Source organism: Ovis aries, chromosome 9, assembly GCF_016772045.2.
Source record: "Ovis aries strain OAR_USU_Benz2616 breed Rambouillet chromosome 9, ARS-UI_Ramb_v3.0, whole genome shotgun sequence".
In the NCBI taxonomy this organism is placed as follows: domain Eukaryota; kingdom Metazoa; phylum Chordata; class Mammalia; order Artiodactyla; family Bovidae; genus Ovis; species Ovis aries.
The window spans coordinates 1,599,367-1,621,230 of NC_056062.1; the positions used below are offsets into that span (position 1 = coordinate 1,599,367).

The following is a 21,864-nucleotide window of genomic DNA, read 5'->3' on the forward strand; positions in this document are numbered from 1 at the left end:
TGCAACCCCATGGACTGTAGCCTACCAGGCTCCTCTGTCTATGGGATTTTCCAGGCAATAGTCCTGGAGTGGATTTGCCATTTCCTTCTCCAGTGGGTCTTCCCAACCCAGGGATTGAACCCGGGTCTCCCACATTGTAGACAGACGCTTTACCGTCTGAGCCACCAGGGAAGTACCTTAAACCAAATGCACGTGTATTTAAATGTGTAACTAGTATTTATGCTAGCATGTGTACACAGCTTTCAGTGGTGCACAACTCTTGGCAGAGCTGCTTTAGTTACCTGAAAGAGAAAGTATTTGGAAATGCAAATCCTTCATTCCACAAGTAGCATACATAAAAAATATCTGTGAAGTTCTGGAATATTAGAAACCAAACCTGACTAAAAGAGAGAATTGATTATATTTATTTTTATGGTCTATTCCCATTATTCATGGAGTTCTTTAAAAGATTTTCCCCAATACTACTTAAAATTAAAATTAATATAGGTACTTACGTTTTGGAATAAGGTTTATCTATTTCATTTCAAGTTAACAGTTGTTAAGTTTTAGGCAGGAACTTCTTTATCTTAGGCCTCATATTTTCACATGGAGGGAAATTCTTTCAAGTCCTGCCTTGGGTGTCTGTCCACCACAAGGAGGGAGTAGGGGAAACTTTGCGGTAAAGAATCAGGCACAGATTGCTTAGCCCTCTCTGATTTTCTCTCTTGAAATCAGTCTGCAAAACAGCAGCCTCTTGCTGAGCCATCAGGAGGCTTACAGCCTGAAGTCTAGCTCCTGAACTTGTTCACGGTATTTATGGTGATGACTAGATCTCCCACCTTGCAGTTCCTGGGTCCAGTTCAAAACTGGACACAGACTTGGGAGCAGAAAATTGAGAGTGTTTTTTAAGTGCCCTCAAATCCCCAAACTGAGCATTTACTAAGTAAAAATAATAATAATGCTATTGCAGCTAAGAGCAAGGATGAATCAGATATGATCCCTGCCCTCCAGGAGGAAAATCTAGTAAAAGGAGAAAATTACATGCCTAAGGGAAATAGAAAGTATTTAATACTATGTGAATCCAGAAAAGAGCATCAGTAATTCTGCTTGGCAGAGAAAGGGAAGTGGGAGAGGAGGTTAGGAGAAGTTCTATAGGAGATATGGTTATTTGACCCCCCTTTTGAAAAATGAGAATAAAAACAAAAAGAAAAGAGCATTTTAATTGTAACAGAAAGACAACTTCATATGAAAACTAACAGAATGATTAGTAGAGCTCATGAGAAATTTAGGGGGCAAGAATGAAATTTAGGGGGGAAGTGGAGGACTTCAGCATAATCAAGGGGAGGATCTGTTTTGAAGATTCTTGAAGGAGAACTGATAGGACTTCCTGTTTCATTCAGCGAGACAAAGGAGCAGGAGACGTATTTCCAGATTCTGTGGATGGTTAGATGTCAGATTTGTCAAACCACAGGGACGTGTCAGAAAACAAAGCATTTTGCTGTCAAAGGGTGTGAGGAGAGACAGTGAATTTGATGCCCACAGGGTCTGCCAATCACTGAGGAACTTGGGCATTTTCAGGGGAAGGTCTGGCCTGACCAGCTACAGCGGACTGTGGTCCTCATATGTATTAGTGTGGAAACTTCTGATAGACACTGAATTTCAGAGATGGGATGGGTGAGCAACAGAGGAAAGGTGAGAGGCAGACAGGGGGAAAGGAGACCTGGAAAGGAGACTGACTTGACACGGAGGCGTTAGGGAATTTGTAAGTGCTCTTGAGAAAGGAAAGATTCTAGAGGCAGCAGTGACTGCAAGATGTAAAATGCTGCTGGGCCTGTAGAGGCCAAGGTAACCCATGGCAGAGTTTTAGCACAGTGGCGGGACTGCAGAACTTTCTGGGAGGTACAAAAAGGAGGTGGCAAATATAGACTACTTTCTGATGGACTTTAACAAGGCTATGGTTTCTGTAAAAGGTCTAAGAAGAAGATAAAGCATCCAAGAAAAGGACTCATTCTCCAGTGGCTCTAAAAATCAGTGTTTCCGCATACATAAGCAACATTCTGTTTGAAAATCTGGGAAAGGAAAGGCTAGGAGCAGACATGTAACTCACTCCTTTGAGATCAGGGACAAGGGGGAAGTGATGACCTCAAGCTGACCTTGACACAGAGGAAGGAAAGTACAATGACCTTGACCGGACCTTCTTGTAAACATGCAGTGGTATTTGCTAGAGAAAAGATGAAAGCAAGCCATTTCTATTAGACATCTTCAGTTGGGTATAACCAGTCTTTCTGGTTATCTTTCATTGTAAATGAACCTCAAATTTCTTGACTTATGAGTCATGACTGGATGGGGCTAAGGGTAATATGTATTTTTTCTAGTTATGTAATCCACAGAATACATAACAGAGGTGCTCAAACATGGAAATGACCTCCTTTGAAAACAAGATTTCCATTGGCTTATATGGAAATTTATCTCTTAACCTGGGTCAAACCATTCTCCTAAGGAAGACAAGGTCATTCTGACGGTTTGGGGGCAGTTCAGGAGAAGAACACGGTAATTGTGCCTGCTGCTCCTGTATCTTGGAATCATTAGGGACGTGTGACGGTGGGTGTTGACTCAGCTTTAACAATTTCATGCTTTGTACTAACACAGAACTTCCTTTGCTCCCAAGCTTAGTGAGGAAACTTCAGAAAAGCCTCCTAAGTAGGTAGAACACCATATAAATGGTCATCGAGATGGTTGAGAATCAACAAACAGCTTCACCTCAACAGGTGATAAAGCTGTGGAAATGTGGTGCTATCTCAAGAAAATGAAATTATATTTCTAATAACTTTTCTCTAGCATTGTGTCTACTATGTACGTATCAGGCGTTAACCAGCTCTCTGCTCCATCACAAGAACTAAGTAATCTGGAAAACCCTGGAAGCCTCCCCAGTGCTTTCATGTCCTATCTGTGGATGGACAAGTGTATCTTCCAAAAAGCACAATGCCCCCACTGCTGGCCCTGTTCTGTCCTGTCTTGAAGCTGTTCAGGGGTCTGAGCATGCATGAGCAGCATCTTCCACACCAAAAAGCATCTATAATGTCTGCAAACTTCCTGATGAAAACTCTTCTCATTTTAGTTTCTTCTTGACAAGAAACTGACCCCAATAAATTAAAAATCATTAGTAATACTGATTCTTGAATTCTTGCCCCTTTTTCATTTTAATGGGAAATTTCTCTCTTTTTTTCAACACATAGAGTGAACATAAGTTTCAAGCATATTGTATCTTCTTCTATCAAAATTTAATATCACAAGTGAGTGCACTCAGACTTCACTATGACCTGTAAGATAATTGTGGCCAGATTATCCGCCTACAGGTTGGCCTGTTCTAAGGGTATTATCTGAGAGATTAAATTCAGCAGCATATGGGTTTGTGAATTCTATAGCTTCAGAGCAACAAGAGAACACGTGCTAGACAGGATTCAACAAAAGAATAACCTGTCGCTGTCCAATGCAGTGGTCACAGAGCACTGTGAAAAAAGGAAAGCAGAATATCTCACTAGCAGTTTTTAATTGATTATATGTTAAAATGATAACGGTTCACATACATACTAAAGTATGAGAGTAATTTCACATCTTTAAGATGGCAAGCAGAAAATTTTAAATTATGCTTGTGACTCAAATTGTACTTCTACTAGAACTAATACAGATGATATTTAAGACGTCCGGGTGGTGTTTTGTCATCAGCGGTTCCACTGACTCATTCTACCCTTGATTTAACACCAACTCAAAACATATAAGGAGACGGCAATGGCATCCCACTCCAGTACTCTTGCCTGGAAAATCCCATGGGCGGAGGAGCCTGGTGGGGGCTGCAGTCCATGGGGTCCCTAGGAGTCGGACATGGCTGAGCGACTTCACTCTCACTTTCCTGCATTGGAGAAGGAAATGGCAACCCACTCCAGTGTTCTTGCCTGGAGAATCCTAGGGACGGGGGAGCCTGGAGGGCTGCTGTCTATGGGGTCGCACAGAGTCGGACACGACTGAAGCGACTTAATAGCAGCAGTAGCAGCAAAACATATAAGGAAATAATAATATGTAAATAATATAAAATATTTTTCTTGCTACTCTTGTAATTGTTTGAGGAAGGGGAATATAAAACAAATGCGAACAGTGAAACAATTTCAATTGTGCTTTTAGAAGAGCCCATAGTCATTTCAACTAAAATTTCTCTTACAAATGTAAAAAAGTACAAAATGTAAGTTAGATTCCATTGTTTTCTAACATAAATTTTGCCAATACAAAATAATACAAAATTCAAAAGCAGATTTTTTTAGAATAATCTTATGAAGACACTGAAAATGAATATGTCTACCTGAATCTATTATTCAATTCTAGAAATAAATGTTTCATAAACAAATGAATAGAATCAGACTATAAAGATTGCTAAAGCAAAGCTTTAAATAGCCTCAAAAGAAGAGGAAAAGTGGGTTACATTAACACAATGAAACACTTTTATTCAGGATTTGTGATGAGGTAGTATCTTATCTCCAGTGAATCACTCCTAATTGAAGAGAGATAACATTTATAACAAACACTATTAAATATGACCAAGTTTACTGGAATAGAAAATTCTACCAGAAAATTAGCTGCTCACATAGGAGACAGGTTAACATGCGATCACTGAATACCTTTAAATGAAAATCAGACTTATTAATTTATCAATTAAAAGCGTTAAGCAAAATTATGTATGTGTGTATATAATGTGCATTTATTTTTGCAAGGCATCAGGAAATCTAGGATAAGCACACCACATTTTGTTGTCAAAACATAATTTAATAACAACCTTCTTTATATCAAAGAGAAAGTTGATTTAACAGAGTGACTGTGGAAGCACAAAGGAAGTACTCTATCTAAATGAGATTCTTGTTTTTGAGTTTATAGAAAATTGTTGTTGAACCTACAAGAACTATTTATCAGCAGACCTACTACGTGATTTTCCCCTTCAAATAACTCCCTTTCCCCGTAACCATATCAGCGTACTGAAGGCTCCCTGAGAGACGCAAAGAAAACCACAGAAAGGCAACAAAAGGGAAAAGCAGCAGCCAGAAGCAGTTACAAATCACATCACGCCATTCGCAACGACACGCGCGGAAATATGTGTATGTGTGCCCTCGGGCTCCCACACGTACACATATGTCTCTGCATGGACTTGGACGGGAGTGGGGGGAGAGGCAGACAGGCGGCAGATGAACGTGGATGAACCACCTGTGAAGCTCCGTGACACGAAACATAGTGATGGGGAAAATCATAGGAGATTAAGAAAGTCCTTACTGTATACCTTTCTCGTTCTGGTGAATGCAAACTAGCGTCTGGTCTCAAGCAGTTGGTACTAGCACTCCTCGCCCTGTCAAGGGAGGGCTGCAGGTCACTAGTGCCAGTGCATTGCGTCCAGGGTGGAGGAGGGAGACAGAAAACAGAGAGGAAGACCGGTTAGAGAGGAGCCCATCCAGGCCGCCCTGCACGCAGAGCGCACGATCGCGGCGCCGCGTTCGTCAGGGCTGAGCGCCGACAGGATGGCCATGCACAATTTTGTTTAGAAAGTGACACTAAACAAATATTATGCTAGAATTGCTTTGCATAATTTTTAAAAGGGTCTCAGACTGAAAATAAATAAATAAATAAATAAGACTAAGTCACACCTACTCATGAAAAAACTGGATACAGAAAGCACTGAAACGAAAATGCCTAACACTCCGTTTACCAAGGACAGATGCCACACCAAAACAAAATGAAGGACAGCAGAGGAGGAAATTTTTACAACTCAGCTACTCTGGATCAAACACTAGGCAGGGGAGGTGGAAGGTATGACGTCCAAACGTCCTTACCCAACCAGAATCTCATCAGTAAACCTCAGTGCTCTGGAGTGAAAGCATTCATGGTGAAGGGTTTTGGTTTTGGTACGTGCAGGCAGAATTGAGCTCCACAAAGTAAAATTATCCAGAAATAAAATAAAATAAATTAATTCTCATAATTAAAATCAACAAGTAATACAGCAAAAAAAAAAAAAAGAAAAAAGATGACAATGACTAGAAATCTGACATTTGAGTATGTAGATTTCATTTAGAGACGTATTCTAGCATAAGCTTTATAATTAAAATGATCTTATTTTTATTTTCAATTGCTTTTTATTCGTCTTTCTACACTGTTGAGTCAGTCTCCGCTGTACAGCAAAGTGAATCAGTTTTATATAAATATATATATGTATAGTCATTCTTTATCAGGTTCTTCTCCCATATACGTATTAAGTATTGAGAGTATTGAGCAGATTTCCCTGTGCTACACAGTAGGTCCTTATTAGTTATCTATTTTAAAAGACAGTAGTGTTTATATGTAGTGTTTTATTTCTCAGTCCCAGTCTCCAAGTTTACCCTCCCCCTTCCCTCCCTTAAAGTTATTTTTAGAAATAATTAGTGTTTCTCTGTATATAATTAATTTTAAGAGGAAATGCTAGTGTTTTATTAGAATGTAAATTTGCTATTTTTAGTAGGCTGGGGATTAGGGATTAATTTATAACTGAGACTCACTGTTAGGACTCTTACCTGTAAATATCCCAGTGAGAACAGGTCTCTAATAAGGGCATCTTAGGCGGTAATGTTTTATAGTGCCTAACAAGATGTCTGGAACATGGCAATGGAGACACGCAGGAAACAGAAAAATATATATGAAGTGAGTTTTATTAGAATATGAAATAAGTAACAGGCCTAGAAAACTAAAAAGATGAATCTTTCATTTTTCTCAGGACCACCTTGATTATTTGAAGGTAGGAACAGAACTATTAAGTATGGAATTACAGACATCTGTGTGCATAATTAAGATATTCTAAATTATAGTTCAAAAGCTTTAATTTGAAAAAGATCTGAAACCTATACTCTATCTAGTAACAAGCATGAAACTTACTATTTAACTCCTGATTTAATATTATACCTACTTCTTTGGAAATAACTCATAGTTAAAAGCACTAACAAAATAATTCATGAAACTTGGGAATTAATATGACTAAAAGTTAATATTCTAATAAAAAGGAAAATGCTAACTAGTATTTCAGGGAAAAGGCTGGTCATGGTACTGACCAGGCAGTAAGGCGGGGAAGATTAGGAGATGACTATAGCAGGGGCAAGTCCTTTCCACTTATCAGCTTTTGGATACAAACCCAGCAACAGGTAACAATCACTGGAAACTGGGTGAGATGGATATTAGCTGCAATATTAATTCTGATTTGGCAGAAACAATGGCAGAAACAAGGCCCAATATTATCTGAATTCACTTAAAACCTATGAGGGCTTATGGCTGTCTATAGGATAAACAAGTACCAGTCAATTAATTTTTTTATAATTTAAATTTAATAATATTTCTACAAATTTAACTATCAATTATGAAAATCTATTGTCCATTTGACTTACATTAAAGTTTGATAAATTGATAATGGATTAAACATTTGCTTAGGACATATGAAATACCAAACACCCCCCTTCCCAGTTTATTCATGTTTATGCTAACGGTTGAATCGGGAAATCTCTTAAAACATTGGTTTAAAATGTATTAAAGTACCACCTTCAAGCACCAATCAAGGACATTTAAACTGAAGCAAACGATTCAGTCTATCTCACAAACAGTAGAATCTTCTTCTCAACTCCTAAACCTAAGGCAGATATTTTACGAAATAAGTTGCCGTATAACTATTCTAAGCAGTTGGTTCAAAAATGATTTGGGGAGGAGTACACTCTAATTGGGGTCAGAAGAGAATGGAAACAATGAAAAATAGCACACAGTTTACAGAATGAAGGTCCACGCTGACTTTGCCATTTATTGACTGTGAACCTGGGTGATTCAAGTCAAATCATCCAGCCTTTTTCTACATCTGTATCACGGGAGAAATAATCTTTAATGGGGACGCTGTCTGCGAGCATTAAATGAAATAACAGGTACAAAGGATCTAGGACACAGTAGGCAGCCGCAGCATCTTCTGTACCACGTGACTTTCTCAGGACATGCTCTATGAAAAGAGTATTTAATATGACAATAATAGGAGGGGATGAATTAAACGATATGGGACAGATATCTGTAGCACACAACTTTGGTATGCTTTGCATATAAAATCTAGGCACTGATTTTAACTTGCAAACTTTTCAAAATACGTTTGACTTGCAAACTCTTAAACTGGTTGAACTTTGTGCAAGTGAAGTGAAGTCGCTCAGTCGTGTCCGACTCTTTGCGACCTCACGGACTGTAGCCTATCAGGCCCCTCCGTCCATGGGATTTTCCAGGCAAGAGTGCTGGAGTGGATTGCCATTTTCTTCGCCAGGGGATCTTCCCGACCCAGGAATTGAACCCGGGTCTCCTGCATTGCAGGCAGACGCTTTACCATCTGAGCCACTAAGACTACCTTCCTTGTCAAATTTTTTTTTGGGGGAAAAAAAAAATTAGTTAGTGGAAAACTTCAAATAGAGCTGATTTTGAATCCTTGATAAGTTACATATCAAACAAAACTTTCTTATCCTCTTCCCTCAACTGGGAAATGAAGATAATGATATTAATTTGATACAACTTTGTCAGGATGATAAGAAAAATACATTAATTAATTAGCACAGTTCTTCCTAGTCAGTGAATGTTATTTTCCTTATTTACTGAAAAGTAGTAAACCCACAGGTTTTATTCTTAAAAGTCCTATGACAGGCTCTATCTTGAAGATAAAATTTTACAAAATGATGAAACTACTACTTTATTTTATTGTGTATATTATGATATTTTACCTTGAGAAATGAAATATAAGGGAAAGAAAAGCAACATATTTAGTAATTCTATGTGTATTATTGGTGTAAGAGTGTTAAAAATACCCACACTTTGGTGCCTAATAAACATGAAGGCCGTATTTTGTTTTTGTTTTATGGTTGGAGTCATGTCAACAGGAATATGAGAAAACTTTCTGAATCGGTAAAGAAATCATTCCTATTACACTGTTTGTCAAGACAACTAATACTAAAGCTGGAGACTTCGGCATTATAAAGAACCTGAGATGATTTTTTTTTTTTTTAGTTTTTTAGTTTTTAAATTTTAAAATCTTTAATTCTTACATGCATTCCCAAACATGAACCCCCTCCCACCTCCCTCCCCATAACATCTTTCTGGGTCATCCCCATGCACCAGCCCCAAGCATGCTGCATCCTGCTGAGTTTACATTATTTATCCAGTTTGGAAGCAGGACTGGCGTTCCTCACTTTTCCCTGTGGCACTGCACACAAAGCTGTTTTTATTTTGAGGCAAGCTTTGTGCGTGTGAAATGTTAGGGCTCATTTGTGTTAAGCACTTACTTGTGGTAAGCACATGTGCTCACCGTGGTCATGGTAGTGACCGTGTTCACAACCTCAGCAGAAGCCCGTGTCTTCAAAGACACAATAAACCTGCACGAGCGCTGGCAGGATTTCCAGCGCAGCTCTCTCGTCCTCTTTCCTACCTACTCTTCACTGGCCACAATATTTGAGTTTATCTGTGTGTTGGTTTGTTTGCTTTACTGAATTACTACTTCTTTCCCTTCTATTAACTCCATACTGACAATAAATACACACTGATTATCCTGTAAGTAATCTGTAAGATGGTTTAACTGGGATATGAGATCTAAGAGATGTAATAAGACGATAATAAAGCTCTAGATTCCAATTTCGAGGATGGTATTATGCCCCCTTTGGTCTCATCTTTAAAAAGCCTTCATACTCTTATGCGCTTCCAGGAGAACGTCTGTAGTGGAGCACTTCTGCACTGGTGAGGGCATGAAGGACTGGAGGGCTTGGAAGTTTACATGTCAAATATCTTCAGTCTTTATCAAGATAGGAACTGAAGCTCAGCGATTAAAAATGAAAACGGTCAAGATTTTATTAAAATCAACCAAAGAAAACAACAATAGAATATGAAACAGACAAAAATTAAAAAAAAAAAAAGGCTAAAACAAAGCTAACTTACAATGATGTAAACAGTAACACTGCCACGCAGATCAGACTTTTGTGACTTGATGGGTGTATGTGGCAGGCCTGGGGACCCCTCAGAGCGAGGTTATAGAATTTTAATTGCAGAAATCGGATCCTTGGATTTGGGAATGTGTAAACAGTTCTGCAGAAAGGCTCATTAGCTTCTGGATTTTGAATGTGCAAACAGAAAAGCAGTCTGCCTGGATTAGAATTCAAATATGTTGGAACCTTTTCCACAACCTCCATATAAGACAAAACCAATTGAATACTGGGTAAATTAATTTTACGTATTTGTAATCATACCGCTGAGGGGGAGATGGAAGCAGAGTCGAATGGAAAGAGTCATCACACACAGTTACTTCACCAAATTCCTGTAGTTACCTGGTGGTGTGTAGGCATTCTGCACTTCGTCCTCGTTTTGCTCTGGGAAGCATGAGAAGCTCACTGCACAGACAGGATGGGTGGTGAGTGAAACAGATAGGTCATGAGGCATTAGATGACATGGGTTTTGCCAATGGTATGCCGATGACAACAGGAAAAGGGAAGAAACCAGATTGTCTGCACTAGCATATTTGCTTGAGAATTCAAACAAAAATAAACATGACAGTATTTTTAAAAATTTAAACAATAAAGTGCAAACATTATGGTCAAAGTCCTAGCTGTTGCTGATTTGCTATTCTATTTCAAAATGATTTTACAGAGTATCAAGAAAAAAACGGATCCCTTCCCATGTAAGGCACAGAAATCTATTTCCAATTCTAGATATTTGGTTATTTTAATAGCTTTTAAAAGCCCTTTAACTCTGGCTTTTCTGCTTCTAATGGGACCTCTAGATCCTTTCATTTCTTTTTAGCAACTCAAAGCATGATGGATTTCTCGGCTTTAACAGCCACTAAAATGCAACGTCTCATTTTCTGTTGCTCATTTTCTGACTAGGAACATGCTTGATTAGGAATGTTTATCTTAAAATTGATACTTTTTCTACACTCAAATTCTTTCACTCTATTGAATGCCCTGGTCTAAAAGTCCTTTTTTATCCCCTCCTTCACATAAATTCACGGTGGCCCTGGTGACTGTCAACAAAGGGAGCCTCAACTGACATCACTCCACCCTGAGTAGCCTGGAACCCTACTCTGGAGAGCAGTGTTAAGTCCCAGTAAGTTCCATCACCCCATCCTGAAAGTCTTGGCCCCACTCCCTCTACGGCAGGGTGACCACTACAGAGCTAAAAGGCTATCTGTGAGTTCTGTGTCCTTGATTATTTGGCAAAAAACTGGCCACCGAGTACCACTCTCCCTTCCTAACCCTCCCTAAAAACCGCTCCACTTCAAAAAGCCAGAAGACACTATCCAACCAGCTGGGGACTCTAACAACTAAATCAAACCCTGAGCTAGTGGGCAAGCACATCCTACACGAAGAGGGTTGGCCAGAGGAGCAGGTCCGTGGCAATGTGGAACAATGGAACCAGAACGCTGATTTTTGTAAGTAACAGGAAGTACCTTGTTCATAAATAAATGCAGAACTAAGTTTACGTACACATCCATAGAAGAAAGAGTCCATTTCAACATTTTGTATGTTAGACATTTTAGGCTACTACATTTTATGAAAAGTAGGTGTACTAAAAAATATTGCTATTCAAGTTCTCACAGATACTGTGAAAGTAACATTCTATCAGATGCCTGCACTTTTTTATTACAGAAGAAAACATAATTTCACAATTATACAAATAATATTCCTAAGACTGAAATACACACAAAAATAAAATATTTAAAAGTAGCTTATATAGTCTCCCTTCTGTAATTTAGGTTACGTAAGTCAACAACAAACTGTATAGTTAAAACTGGCTAAACATAAATTCTGATTTTGTAAAATAGTGCACATTTTATGCCAATATACTATTAGTCAAATATTTCCTAAAGGTGCATTTCTATTAGAATATCTCAAAAGTCATTCCTTGGGAGAAGTTCAGTTTTGAAAGATGGAATTCTTTTACTGTCTTTTGTGCTCTGCTAGGATATCTATCATATATGAAAACATGGCAAAGAAAATGTGTCATGTTGAGATCATAATGTGAAAAATACCTGTCTTGTTCTGATAAACACTGACTGTCCACTTCTCTGATTCTCTGATCAATCGGGCTTCGGGAGGCATCACGGTGTCTGGTTGGAGAACGCGATCTTCTTGTTGGATGAATTTCATCTAAACTCCTAAAATGATTACAAAAAATTTTATGTATCAAAAGGTAACATTTTTCCCAAGCAGTCTGACAGACTGACAGGAAAGAACTGATAGTAACTGGCAAACAACTGACATGGCTTGTAAACCTCTGGCCATATCCCCAAACGCCTGTTTTAAAGGTATTTATTGTCTGTTGTTGCTTGGCCTGTGCTATATTTCCCCAATCTCCTTTTGAACTACTATCAAAAAAGGACCACAGTTTTCATCTGCATACTTGAATAAAACTTCAGGACTGCATTTCAGGGTCAGGTGAAATACAGAAGGACATTCTTTATGGTTTATATGCTTTTACAAACATTTACAGTGCTTCAAAGAGACAGCACCAAATTTCTTAAAAATACATTCTGCCTTTTAACCTTGTTTTCTCTGCCACTTCTCTGCCCAAGCTAATTTATTATGCTACAATTTCTCCCAACAGGAGAGAAAAAAAAAAAAAAAAAAGAAAGCAAAGAGAATACAAGACAGTTATTCAAAAACTGTGCTTGTGACATTAACTTCTTCCACATCCTGGGAGATGTGTTGAGACTGGAGAACAGAATGTTGCACAGGTTGGGTCATGAATAAGATGGCATTTTGCCTACCCAGGGTTCTGAAAACTAACTGACCAAACCGTTCTTTCATTGCCCTTAGAGTCTCCTAGCAGTCTGCACGTTATTATAACAAAAATGCGCTGTCAGCGCTTCCCCGGTGGTTCGCTGGTAAAGAATCTGCCTGCCAATGTAGGACGTGCAGGAAATACGGGTTCGAATCCCTAGGTCAGGAAGATCCCCTGCAGGAGGAAATGGCAACTCACTCCAGAGGAGCCTGGCGGGCTACAGGGGCCTCAACAAGTCAGACAGGACTGAGCACGCATGCACATAATGTAAATAAAGTCCCGTCAAGGATGCAAAGCCCTTCTCAAAGCCTACCTCTGTAATGGCACATTTGGTAAACGTGACCGTGGCCTCCCCTGATCATCGCCGCGATGAGGAGACACCGACCGTGAGCGGTGATGAGTTGTTCTCTGCTGCTCTGGCACGGTTAACGTTGAAGGTTTGCTTTCTCGAGTGCTAGACCTATAACCTACTGGTGACAGTACACACGAAGAACAAGTCAGTATTCTGCTATAATGTCCATGCTAACGTGGCGACGTCAAATTATACCCAAAGCAGCCACTGACCTAAGGAGATAAGTGCCATGCAATCAGGATTATCAGGCTTATCTTCAAATCTACTAAGTACACGTATGGAGTGTAACATACACATGCATGAGGAGCAAGCAGAGTCTGGCTCAACTCAAAGGTTACCATGGAGATACTGACATGAACATGACAGATGATGCCTCAAAAATCATGATGAGTTGGGATTCCCGCTTAATTTAAACAAAGAATTGGTGATTTTTTTTCAGCAATACAAGTCAAGGATTTGCTAGTGAACTGTTATTCATATATAGTCAATGCTTAGACATGTGGTGCCTTTTTAAATTGTGTTTTTTGATTTTTTCATCTAAATGACAATACATGTTATTTGGGTTTCAGATGGCTTTGATAATAAGAAAATAAATTCCGTATCATATCAATTTTAATGATCAAAGAAGAGTAGCAGGTCTTCACTATTACAAATACTGATTGTGAATTTTGTGAACCACAGATAATATGGCAATTTTCAAATGAAAATATGGTACGGGTGGAGATGACTATGGAAATAATACAGAACAAATTAAACCTCCTAAAGAAATAATAATCAAATCTACCCCAGACATGAAACTATTCCACAAATGTGCTATTAAACTAATTAAGTTAATAGTTCAAATTAAAAATAAATTTTAACAGTCTTGCTCCCATGAAACAAAAAGGTTTTTATGATCTCTGATTTAGTTAAACAGCAATCTCAATTACATAGTAACAGGTTAAGTATTTTTCACAAGGGTCATTGTTACTATTGTTGTAAGAAAAGTAAAATTTATGTGGCCAAAGGAAAAATAACTATATTTACAACTACACAAAATGTACACAACCTATGAAAACATTAAATTTAACTGGGCAGCCTGACTAATGCTCATCAGCCTGACTAATGCTCATCTATTTACGTGATAACTCCCACATCATTTTTAAAGGCCATGTGACATCATTTTTAAAGGCAGACTAAAATTCCCCAACAGTGTATCTGTTGTGATTGTATAATCTTTTGACCTCGCTTAGCATATAAGGAAGGTCTTCAGATATTTCGTAAAGGCTGGTTTGACAATACTGACAACCAAAGAAACTCAGCCATTTTGTCACTCTCTAAAAACATCTAGCAGCTGGTGCTATAAGATGCACTTGAAAGAGGAAAAAAAAGAAAGAAAGAAAGAAATAACTTCCAAGCAAGTTTTCCATTCCAAGGAGAAAGCTAAATTTGTACCATTACTCTGAAAATCTGTAAATTAAGAATGTTTGTTTACATTAAAAAGTCCAGAAGCACTATATTGTGAAAACAACAGTAAACTTGGTAGCTTTTGGTGGTCTTATTTTGGAGATAGGGAATGGCGGGAATGTTTGAAATGTAAACAGTAGTGATGCAAAATCATTTTCATTTAGTATTCATGCAAAAAAGTAATAATTACATACTGGTACAGTGGTACAGAACCTGCCTGTCCATGCAGGAGACTCAGGTTTGATCCCTGAGTCGGGAAGACCCCCTGGAAAAGGAAATGGTAACCCACTCCAGTACTCTTGCCTGGAGAATCCCATGGACATAGGAGCCTGGCAGGCTATAGTCCATAAAGTCGCAAAAGAGTTGGATATGACTTAGTGACTAAACCACCACAAAAACATCAGTAAACAACCAAATAATTATAAACATAAGTGCTATTAGTTTATAATTTCATAGACTTTCATTTGATAACAAAAACAATAGCAATTCATGTATTATTTTTAATTTTATGTAGAGTTTCCTTGTTTAGGAAATTGTAATATCAAGCCTAGAAAGAGATCAACTAAATATACATGTAATATTTATTATATTAGCCCTTCATTTGCTATTCTGCCTCATCATAAAAGTATGAAGTTTTAGGTGAATAAAATATGAGAACCACCTAGAGAAGTACATTCTATTTAGATAAGTTGGAAATCACAGCATTAAGGTAATTAGCAGGAAAAATTTTTTGTTAGAAAGATTTGATAGACCCCATTCCTATCAGGAATCATCTGATTTCTATTAAATATGCCAAGGGGTACCGTTTACAACTAACTTCCCCCTTTCAATTTCATAAAAAATATTCTATTGAATTTTGTGTGGAACTTTCCATGTAGAGTGAGTGTGTCTAATTATTCTGATTCTTTTAGAAACCAGCAAACTCAGAAAGCAAAACACGAACTGTAATCCACAATTATCCACTATTATTTAAAACCCTTGCTGATGGCCTGATATCAAGGGGTAATCTAAGTATACAGATATGCACAGAGCCAGATTTATTGTTGTTAAGGATATCTGTCACTTCATGCAGAGATCAAAGACTATATCCTCTCTGAATTACAGGGAGCAAATGAAGCCTAATTTAAGGGAACTCTCCATAATATTCTCCCAGTTTTAATGAAGTCGTAAAAAATCTTTGAATTGTAAGCTCAGTCACTAGTGTGGCATCTGTCCATTGGCATTTACCAAAATCGTTGCCTTCAAATTCGGTGCATACCTGTCTGAGGAATTATGCAAATTAAGGGGGCATATGTCAAGATCATCCTAAGAAAACGTTCTTAATATCCTAACAGGTTCTCTTAATTTTTTTTCTCAATTGAATATCTCCCTATTTTTCATTAGCAAATAAAAGGAAGAGGATTAGTGCCAAGAAAATAAGTCTTCACTAATTGGTTTTGCTCACTTTCTGACTAGAGTCAGGTGAGAAACAGATGTGAACTGCAAAGTATCACAAAGATTTTCCTAATTTATACAGTAACAAAAGACACTGACTTAAATAGTAGACTTTTCTAAAGCATTTCCTTTTTGTAAAACATACATACACATTCTAGGTAAAATCATTCTACGTATAATCAGCACATCACAAAAGCACTGAAGTTAAGCCATGCCACATGCAATTTAAACCCTGCCATGCACATTTCTCGGTATATTCCATGGGCGGCTACATTATTTCCAGAAACACAGGAAGGAAAATCACAGAGATACAATATAAAACATAGGAGAGTGGGATTTTTATTTTAAAATTAACTATATCTTTTCAGAATTCATATTTTCACTTCTGCTCAGAACATTTTGAGTTGACAGTTTTAACCTCACGAGCCATGTTTCTAAAGGAGAACCTATCTAATTTAATTTAAGGGGGATGTTAACGAATAGTTACTAGTCCATTTCACGCTTTCTCAATAATTTGGAACACAAGTCACCATGGAATAATATCATTCAGACTTCTCTGTGCTATAGATCTGTAGCGTGGGACCCAGGAAAGTCAGGAAACCCACAGGACAGCAAGCACAGAAGCACCGTGACGCCGCCACGCTCCCCCACGCACCTGGAGGGACCACTCCAATCGCATCATCAACCTCATAGTCTGACATGTCACTGTCACTGATTCGCTGGGACCCTGCACGACAGGAAGGCAAACAGATACCTCTGCGTCTGCTCGGGTCAGGAAATGTGGAGGGCATGGTCAGTTTTCTCCTTAAATGCTAATTACATTACTACTGAACACTTTATTTTTAGTGAGTGAAGTATAATGACTTCAGTGTCTCAGGGTGCAAAAAAGTGATTTTCTTGTACATATAGATTCTGCGAAGTTCATGTGCAAGTTGGTTTTCAAGTACTTGTTCTCCAAGGACACCATGTTCTCAGCATCCTTGTAATCACTGAAGACACACGTAAGAAAGAAGATTTCATAGAACAGTGTTTTGACTTTGCAAATTATTCTTTAATTAAGGTCTATAGCAAAGTGCATACCGTTTTCTACCCACTTATACACCCTCTTGCACAGTGCAGGCAGGATGGGGCTGAGTGGAAAGGTTCAGAGAGACCTTTCTTGGCTGGGACTCTGCGGAACTCATGTCATTGAAAGGATGTCAGGTCCCTTTATAAATATTTATGCTTAGCCTTCAAAATTAGCCATTACACTGCATTAAAGATTTAACCTGAGGAAATAATTCATTGGAGAAGCACAAATATGACATGTTTAATTATATGAACATTTGAACTATTATTTGAACATTGATTCCAGGTTACCAAAATGAGGCTTCTAAGTTTCATTTGTCCAATAAGAGATTTAGTCATAATTCAAAAATTAATAAATAAATGCAGAAAAAGTACTTTTTTTCCCTCCAATCATCAGATGAATAAAAGAAAACAGATTTTACAATGTTTTTGAGGAAATGTTTCTTACAAATAATACTAAAATATCCAGGAATTATATGGTTATTAAGATATTCTACACAGCAGCCCATCAATTAAGGCAATAACTGCCCCATCAGTCAGCCAATGAACAACTCCATCAGCACAAAGGATTATAATTCACAGGTTATAAACTTTCACCTCTGGAACGACTCCACTATATTGTATGTATTACTTGCACTGGGAAAATGGAGAAAACGGTCTTGCCAGGCTTCTTTATATAGATGACTAATTTTTCAATAATCTCTAATGAACATTTGAAAAAATACCCTGAACGTCAATATGGAACTCAGACCTAAGAACACAATTGCTCCTGGCAACTGAGCAGAGCGTCCACCTACTTTGCAGCTTCTTGCTGGCGCTTTCACCGTGGGGGTGTCGCCGCGGCATGAAGGGCGATGGCTGAGGCAGAGGTAGTGAAGATTCGTCATGAGTCTGAAGCTTATACCAATGTGGCTCGTCGTCTAGAAGCGCTGTTTCCAACTCTATGAGGATCTGAAAGGACAGCCCTCGGGTTAGATCAAAGCCTTTCGCAAAGCATCAGGAAGCAGCTACTATGACGCACGCGGAAGAAGCTGCACGAAGCATCTCACTCGGGTCTTGATCACATACTCACCTCTCCAAGGAACTCACTCTCCTCTTCCTGCACCCTGGGCTGGTCCCACACGGTTATTTCCAACATCCGTTCTCTAAAGTCTCTACGATGCACGTGCGAATAGACAAAAGTCTGATTCCACTTTGGTTCGAGGACTTTCTTTACCGTTTTGGTTCTCCTTTTACTTTTATCACTGAAAAGTAAGTATGCTTTGTGAATGAAAAAGCAAACGCAAGTATATGCTGCCACCTACTGTAGCTCCATGCAATACTGATCTTGGAATATTTTTACCATTTGTAATTTATACCTGTTATATAAAAGTCTGAAAAGACAGTTGAGTTTAATACCATTCTAGTTTTAACTATGATAGAAGCAGTTGTTACGATAATAGACTCACACACACAAGGGTACGTGCTAAATGATGTAGCTATCAAAGACCAATAGATGCAGAAACAAGGTAAGGAAAAAAGTTTAAATTGACAAGTTATTTAGAGCCGATTATACAGAGTGAAGTAAGCCAGAAAGAAAAACACCAATATAGTATACTAACACATATATATGGAATTTAGGAAGATGGCAATGACGACCCTGTATGCAAGACAGGGAAAGAGACACAGATGTGTATAACGGACTTTTGGACTCAGAGGGAGAGGGAGAGGGTGGGATGATTTGGGAGAATGACATTCTAACATGTATACTATCATGTGAATTGAATCGCCAGTCTATGTCTGACGCAGGATGCAGCATGCTTGGGGCTGGTGCATGGGGATGACCCAGAAAGATGTTATGGGGAGGGAGGTGGGAGGGGGGTTCATGTTTGGGAATGCATGTAAGAATTAAAGATTTTAAAATTAAAAAAAAAAAAAAAAAAGAAATATAAGGCTTGAGGGAATTTTTTAGGGACAATATGTAGCTTATCCCCCCATAGAGAATTACCTATTATATTTTAAGATTATATCAAGGTGTACACATATGTGCAAACTCATCAAAATATAAATAATTAAGTATGCGGAAATTTTGGTATATCAATTATACCTCAACAAAACTTCAAAAACTAAATGAAACTATATCCCAGGAGAAGAAATTCTACTTTTTCTATAAATAAAGATTTTTGCATATTAAAAAAATGTCATACCTTCTATCTGGAAGAAAATACATTTTTACATAGGGATTCCTGGGACGCCCATCTACTCTAGGGGGTAGGTCTGTGGCTTGCAGAACATTGACAATCAGTTGGTGGCCCACCTTGTCATACCACAGCTTAACCTAAGCGCAAGGGACACAGAAATTACCATTTATAAAAATCACAAGGAATTAACATTTCAAAAAAATGTTAAATTATTTTTGAAGGACATTTCAAGTTGCAAAATACAACTGAATTCTCAGCAAAGAATATCAATGTGAACGCATAACCACTTTAGAACTTGACTTTCCTCTTCGCACATTTTAAACATGACTTACAATAGGCAGGCCTGCAGTGTTGATATATACTCTTACACCATGTGATTTAATAAAAATAATGGTAAAAATTTTAGAAAAAATAATAAGGGAAGAGGGGAATATTGAAATAATTACTCTTGTTTTTAAATGCTCAATGCAACTGTTCAGTGTGTGATCACTCACCTAGAACCAGACATCCTGGAATGTGAAGTCAAGTGGGCCTTAGAAAGCATCACTACGAACAAAGCTAGTGGAGGTGATGGAATTCCAGTGGAGCTATTTCAAATTTTGAAAGATGATGCTGTGAAAGTGTTGTACTCAATATGCCAGCACATTTGGAAAACTCAGCAGTGGTCACAGGACTGGAAAAGGCCAGTTTTCATTCCACTCCCAAAGAAAGGCAATGCCAAAGAATGCTCAAACTACCACACAATTAACACTCATCTCACATGCTAGTAAAGTAATGCTCAAAATTCTCCAAGCCAGGCTTTAGCAATACATGAACCGTGAAATTCCTGATGTTCAAGCTGGTTTTAGAAAAGGCAGAGGAACCAGAGATCAAATTGCAAACATCTGCTGGATCATGGAAAAAGCAAGAGAGTTCTAGAAAAAAACATCTATTTCTGCTTTATTGACTATGCCAAAGCCTTTGACTGTGTGGATCACAATAAACTGTGGAAAATTCTGAAAGCAATGGGAATACCAGACCACCTGACCTGCCTCTTGAGAAATCTGTATGCAGGTCAGGAAGCAACAGTTAGAACTGGACATGGAACAACAGACTGGTTCCAAATAGGGAAAGGAGTACATCAAGGCTGTATATTGTCCCCCTGCTTATTTAACTTCTATGCAGAGTACATCATGAGAAACGCTGGGCTGGAAGAAGGACAGGCTGGAATCAAGATTGCCAGGAGAAATACCAATAACCTCAGATATGCAGATGACACCACCCTTATGGCAGAAAGTGAAGAGGAACTAAAAAGCCTCTTGATGAAAGTGAAAGTGGAGAGTGAAAAAGTTGGCTTAAAGCTCAACATTCAGACAATGAAGATCATGGCATCTGGTCCCATCACGTCATGGGAAATAGATGGGGAAACAGTGGAAACAGTGTCAGACTTTATTTTTTGGGGCTCCAAAATCACTGCAGATGGTGATTGCAGCCATGAAATTAAAAGATGCTTATTCCTTGGAATAAAAGTTATGACCAACCTAGATAGCGTATTGAAAAGCAGAGACATTACTTTTCCAACAAAGGTCCGTCTAGTCAAGGCTATGGTTTTTCCAGTGGTCATGTATGGATGTAAGAGCTGGACTGGGAAGAAAGCTGAGCGCCGAAGAATTGATGCTTTTGAACTGTGGTGCTGGAGAAGACTCTTGAGAGTCCCTTGGACTGCAAGGAGATCCAACCAGTCCATTCTGAAGGAGATCAGCCCTGGGATTTCTTTGGAAGGAATGATGCTAATGCTGAAACTCCAGTACTTTGGCCACCTCATGCGAAGAGTTGACTCATTGGAAAAGACTGATGCTGGGAGGGATTGGGGGCAGGAGGAGAAGGGGACCACAGAGGATGAGATGGCTGGATGGTATCACTGACTTGATGTACGTGGGTCTGAGTGAACTCCGGGAGTTGGTGATGGACAGGGAGGCCTGGCGTGCTGCGATTCATGGGGTCGCAAAGAGTTGGACACGCCTGAGCGACTGAACTGAACTGAATGATTATAGCATGGCTAAAGGCATTCTGCAGTGCCACTTGTGGCTGAAACAAAATGTCTGATGCTAGAAACAGTATACTGAGATAACTTGGAAGAGGTCAGGAAACACATTTACTTTAGGCATCTTTACACCAGGTACTGCTGCGTTCCTCATTTAATTTTCAACTAACCTATTACAGGTTAATTTTCATGAGAGGAGGAAAGCAAAAAGGAAGGTAGCCTGCATATATGATTCCTTCAAACCAAATTAAGACCAAGTGATATTTCTATTAACTAAGATTCATGATAGCATGAATAAAGAAAACCAGGAAAAGAGCAAACTGAAACATTACTGGCAAACTGTGGATAAAGTCAGGGCAGTATCTGTACTGGCAGGAGACAATGTTAACTTTAATTCTTTTTTTTTTTTTTTAATTTAGAAGTTAGCTTTGGGTTTATGGTTAAATAAGAACTATTAGGATAAGTTGTTTAATAGGTTCTTATTGTAATATATTTAAGAGTCATTGTAACAAAATAGGCTAATTTAACAAGGGAGTAGTAAGGAGAAG

The 21,864-nt window shown here is 38.5% G+C and overlaps 1 protein-coding gene across 43 annotated transcripts in view; it reads right to left on the minus strand.

Moving 5' to 3' along the window:
* The window catches only part of RIMS1 (regulating synaptic membrane exocytosis 1), a 599,063-nt gene that overhangs the window by 151,194 nt on the left and 426,005 nt on the right, over window positions 1-21,864 (minus strand). For 12 of the 43 annotated variants that reach the window (XM_060393561.1, XM_060393554.1, XM_027972786.3 and 9 more), the window contains 8 exons: window positions 19,300-19,430; window positions 18,186-18,357; window positions 17,911-18,064; window positions 16,701-16,772; window positions 13,127-13,280; window positions 12,062-12,187; window positions 10,362-10,424; window positions 5,300-5,389 (listed from right to left, as the gene is read on the minus strand). In XM_060393561.1, the coding sequence (XP_060249544.1) occupies window positions 5,300-5,389; window positions 10,362-10,424; window positions 12,062-12,187; window positions 13,127-13,280; window positions 16,701-16,772; window positions 17,911-18,064; window positions 18,186-18,357; window positions 19,300-19,430 (962 nt within the window). Of the gene's footprint in view, window positions 1-5,299; window positions 5,390-5,846; window positions 5,940-6,560; window positions 6,639-10,361; window positions 10,425-12,061; window positions 12,188-13,126; window positions 13,284-16,700; window positions 16,773-17,910; window positions 18,065-18,185; window positions 18,358-19,299; window positions 19,431-21,864 lie in introns of all 43 variants that reach the window. The other 31 variants (XM_060393560.1, XM_060393553.1, XM_027972785.3 and 28 more) reach the window with 8 other exon arrangements.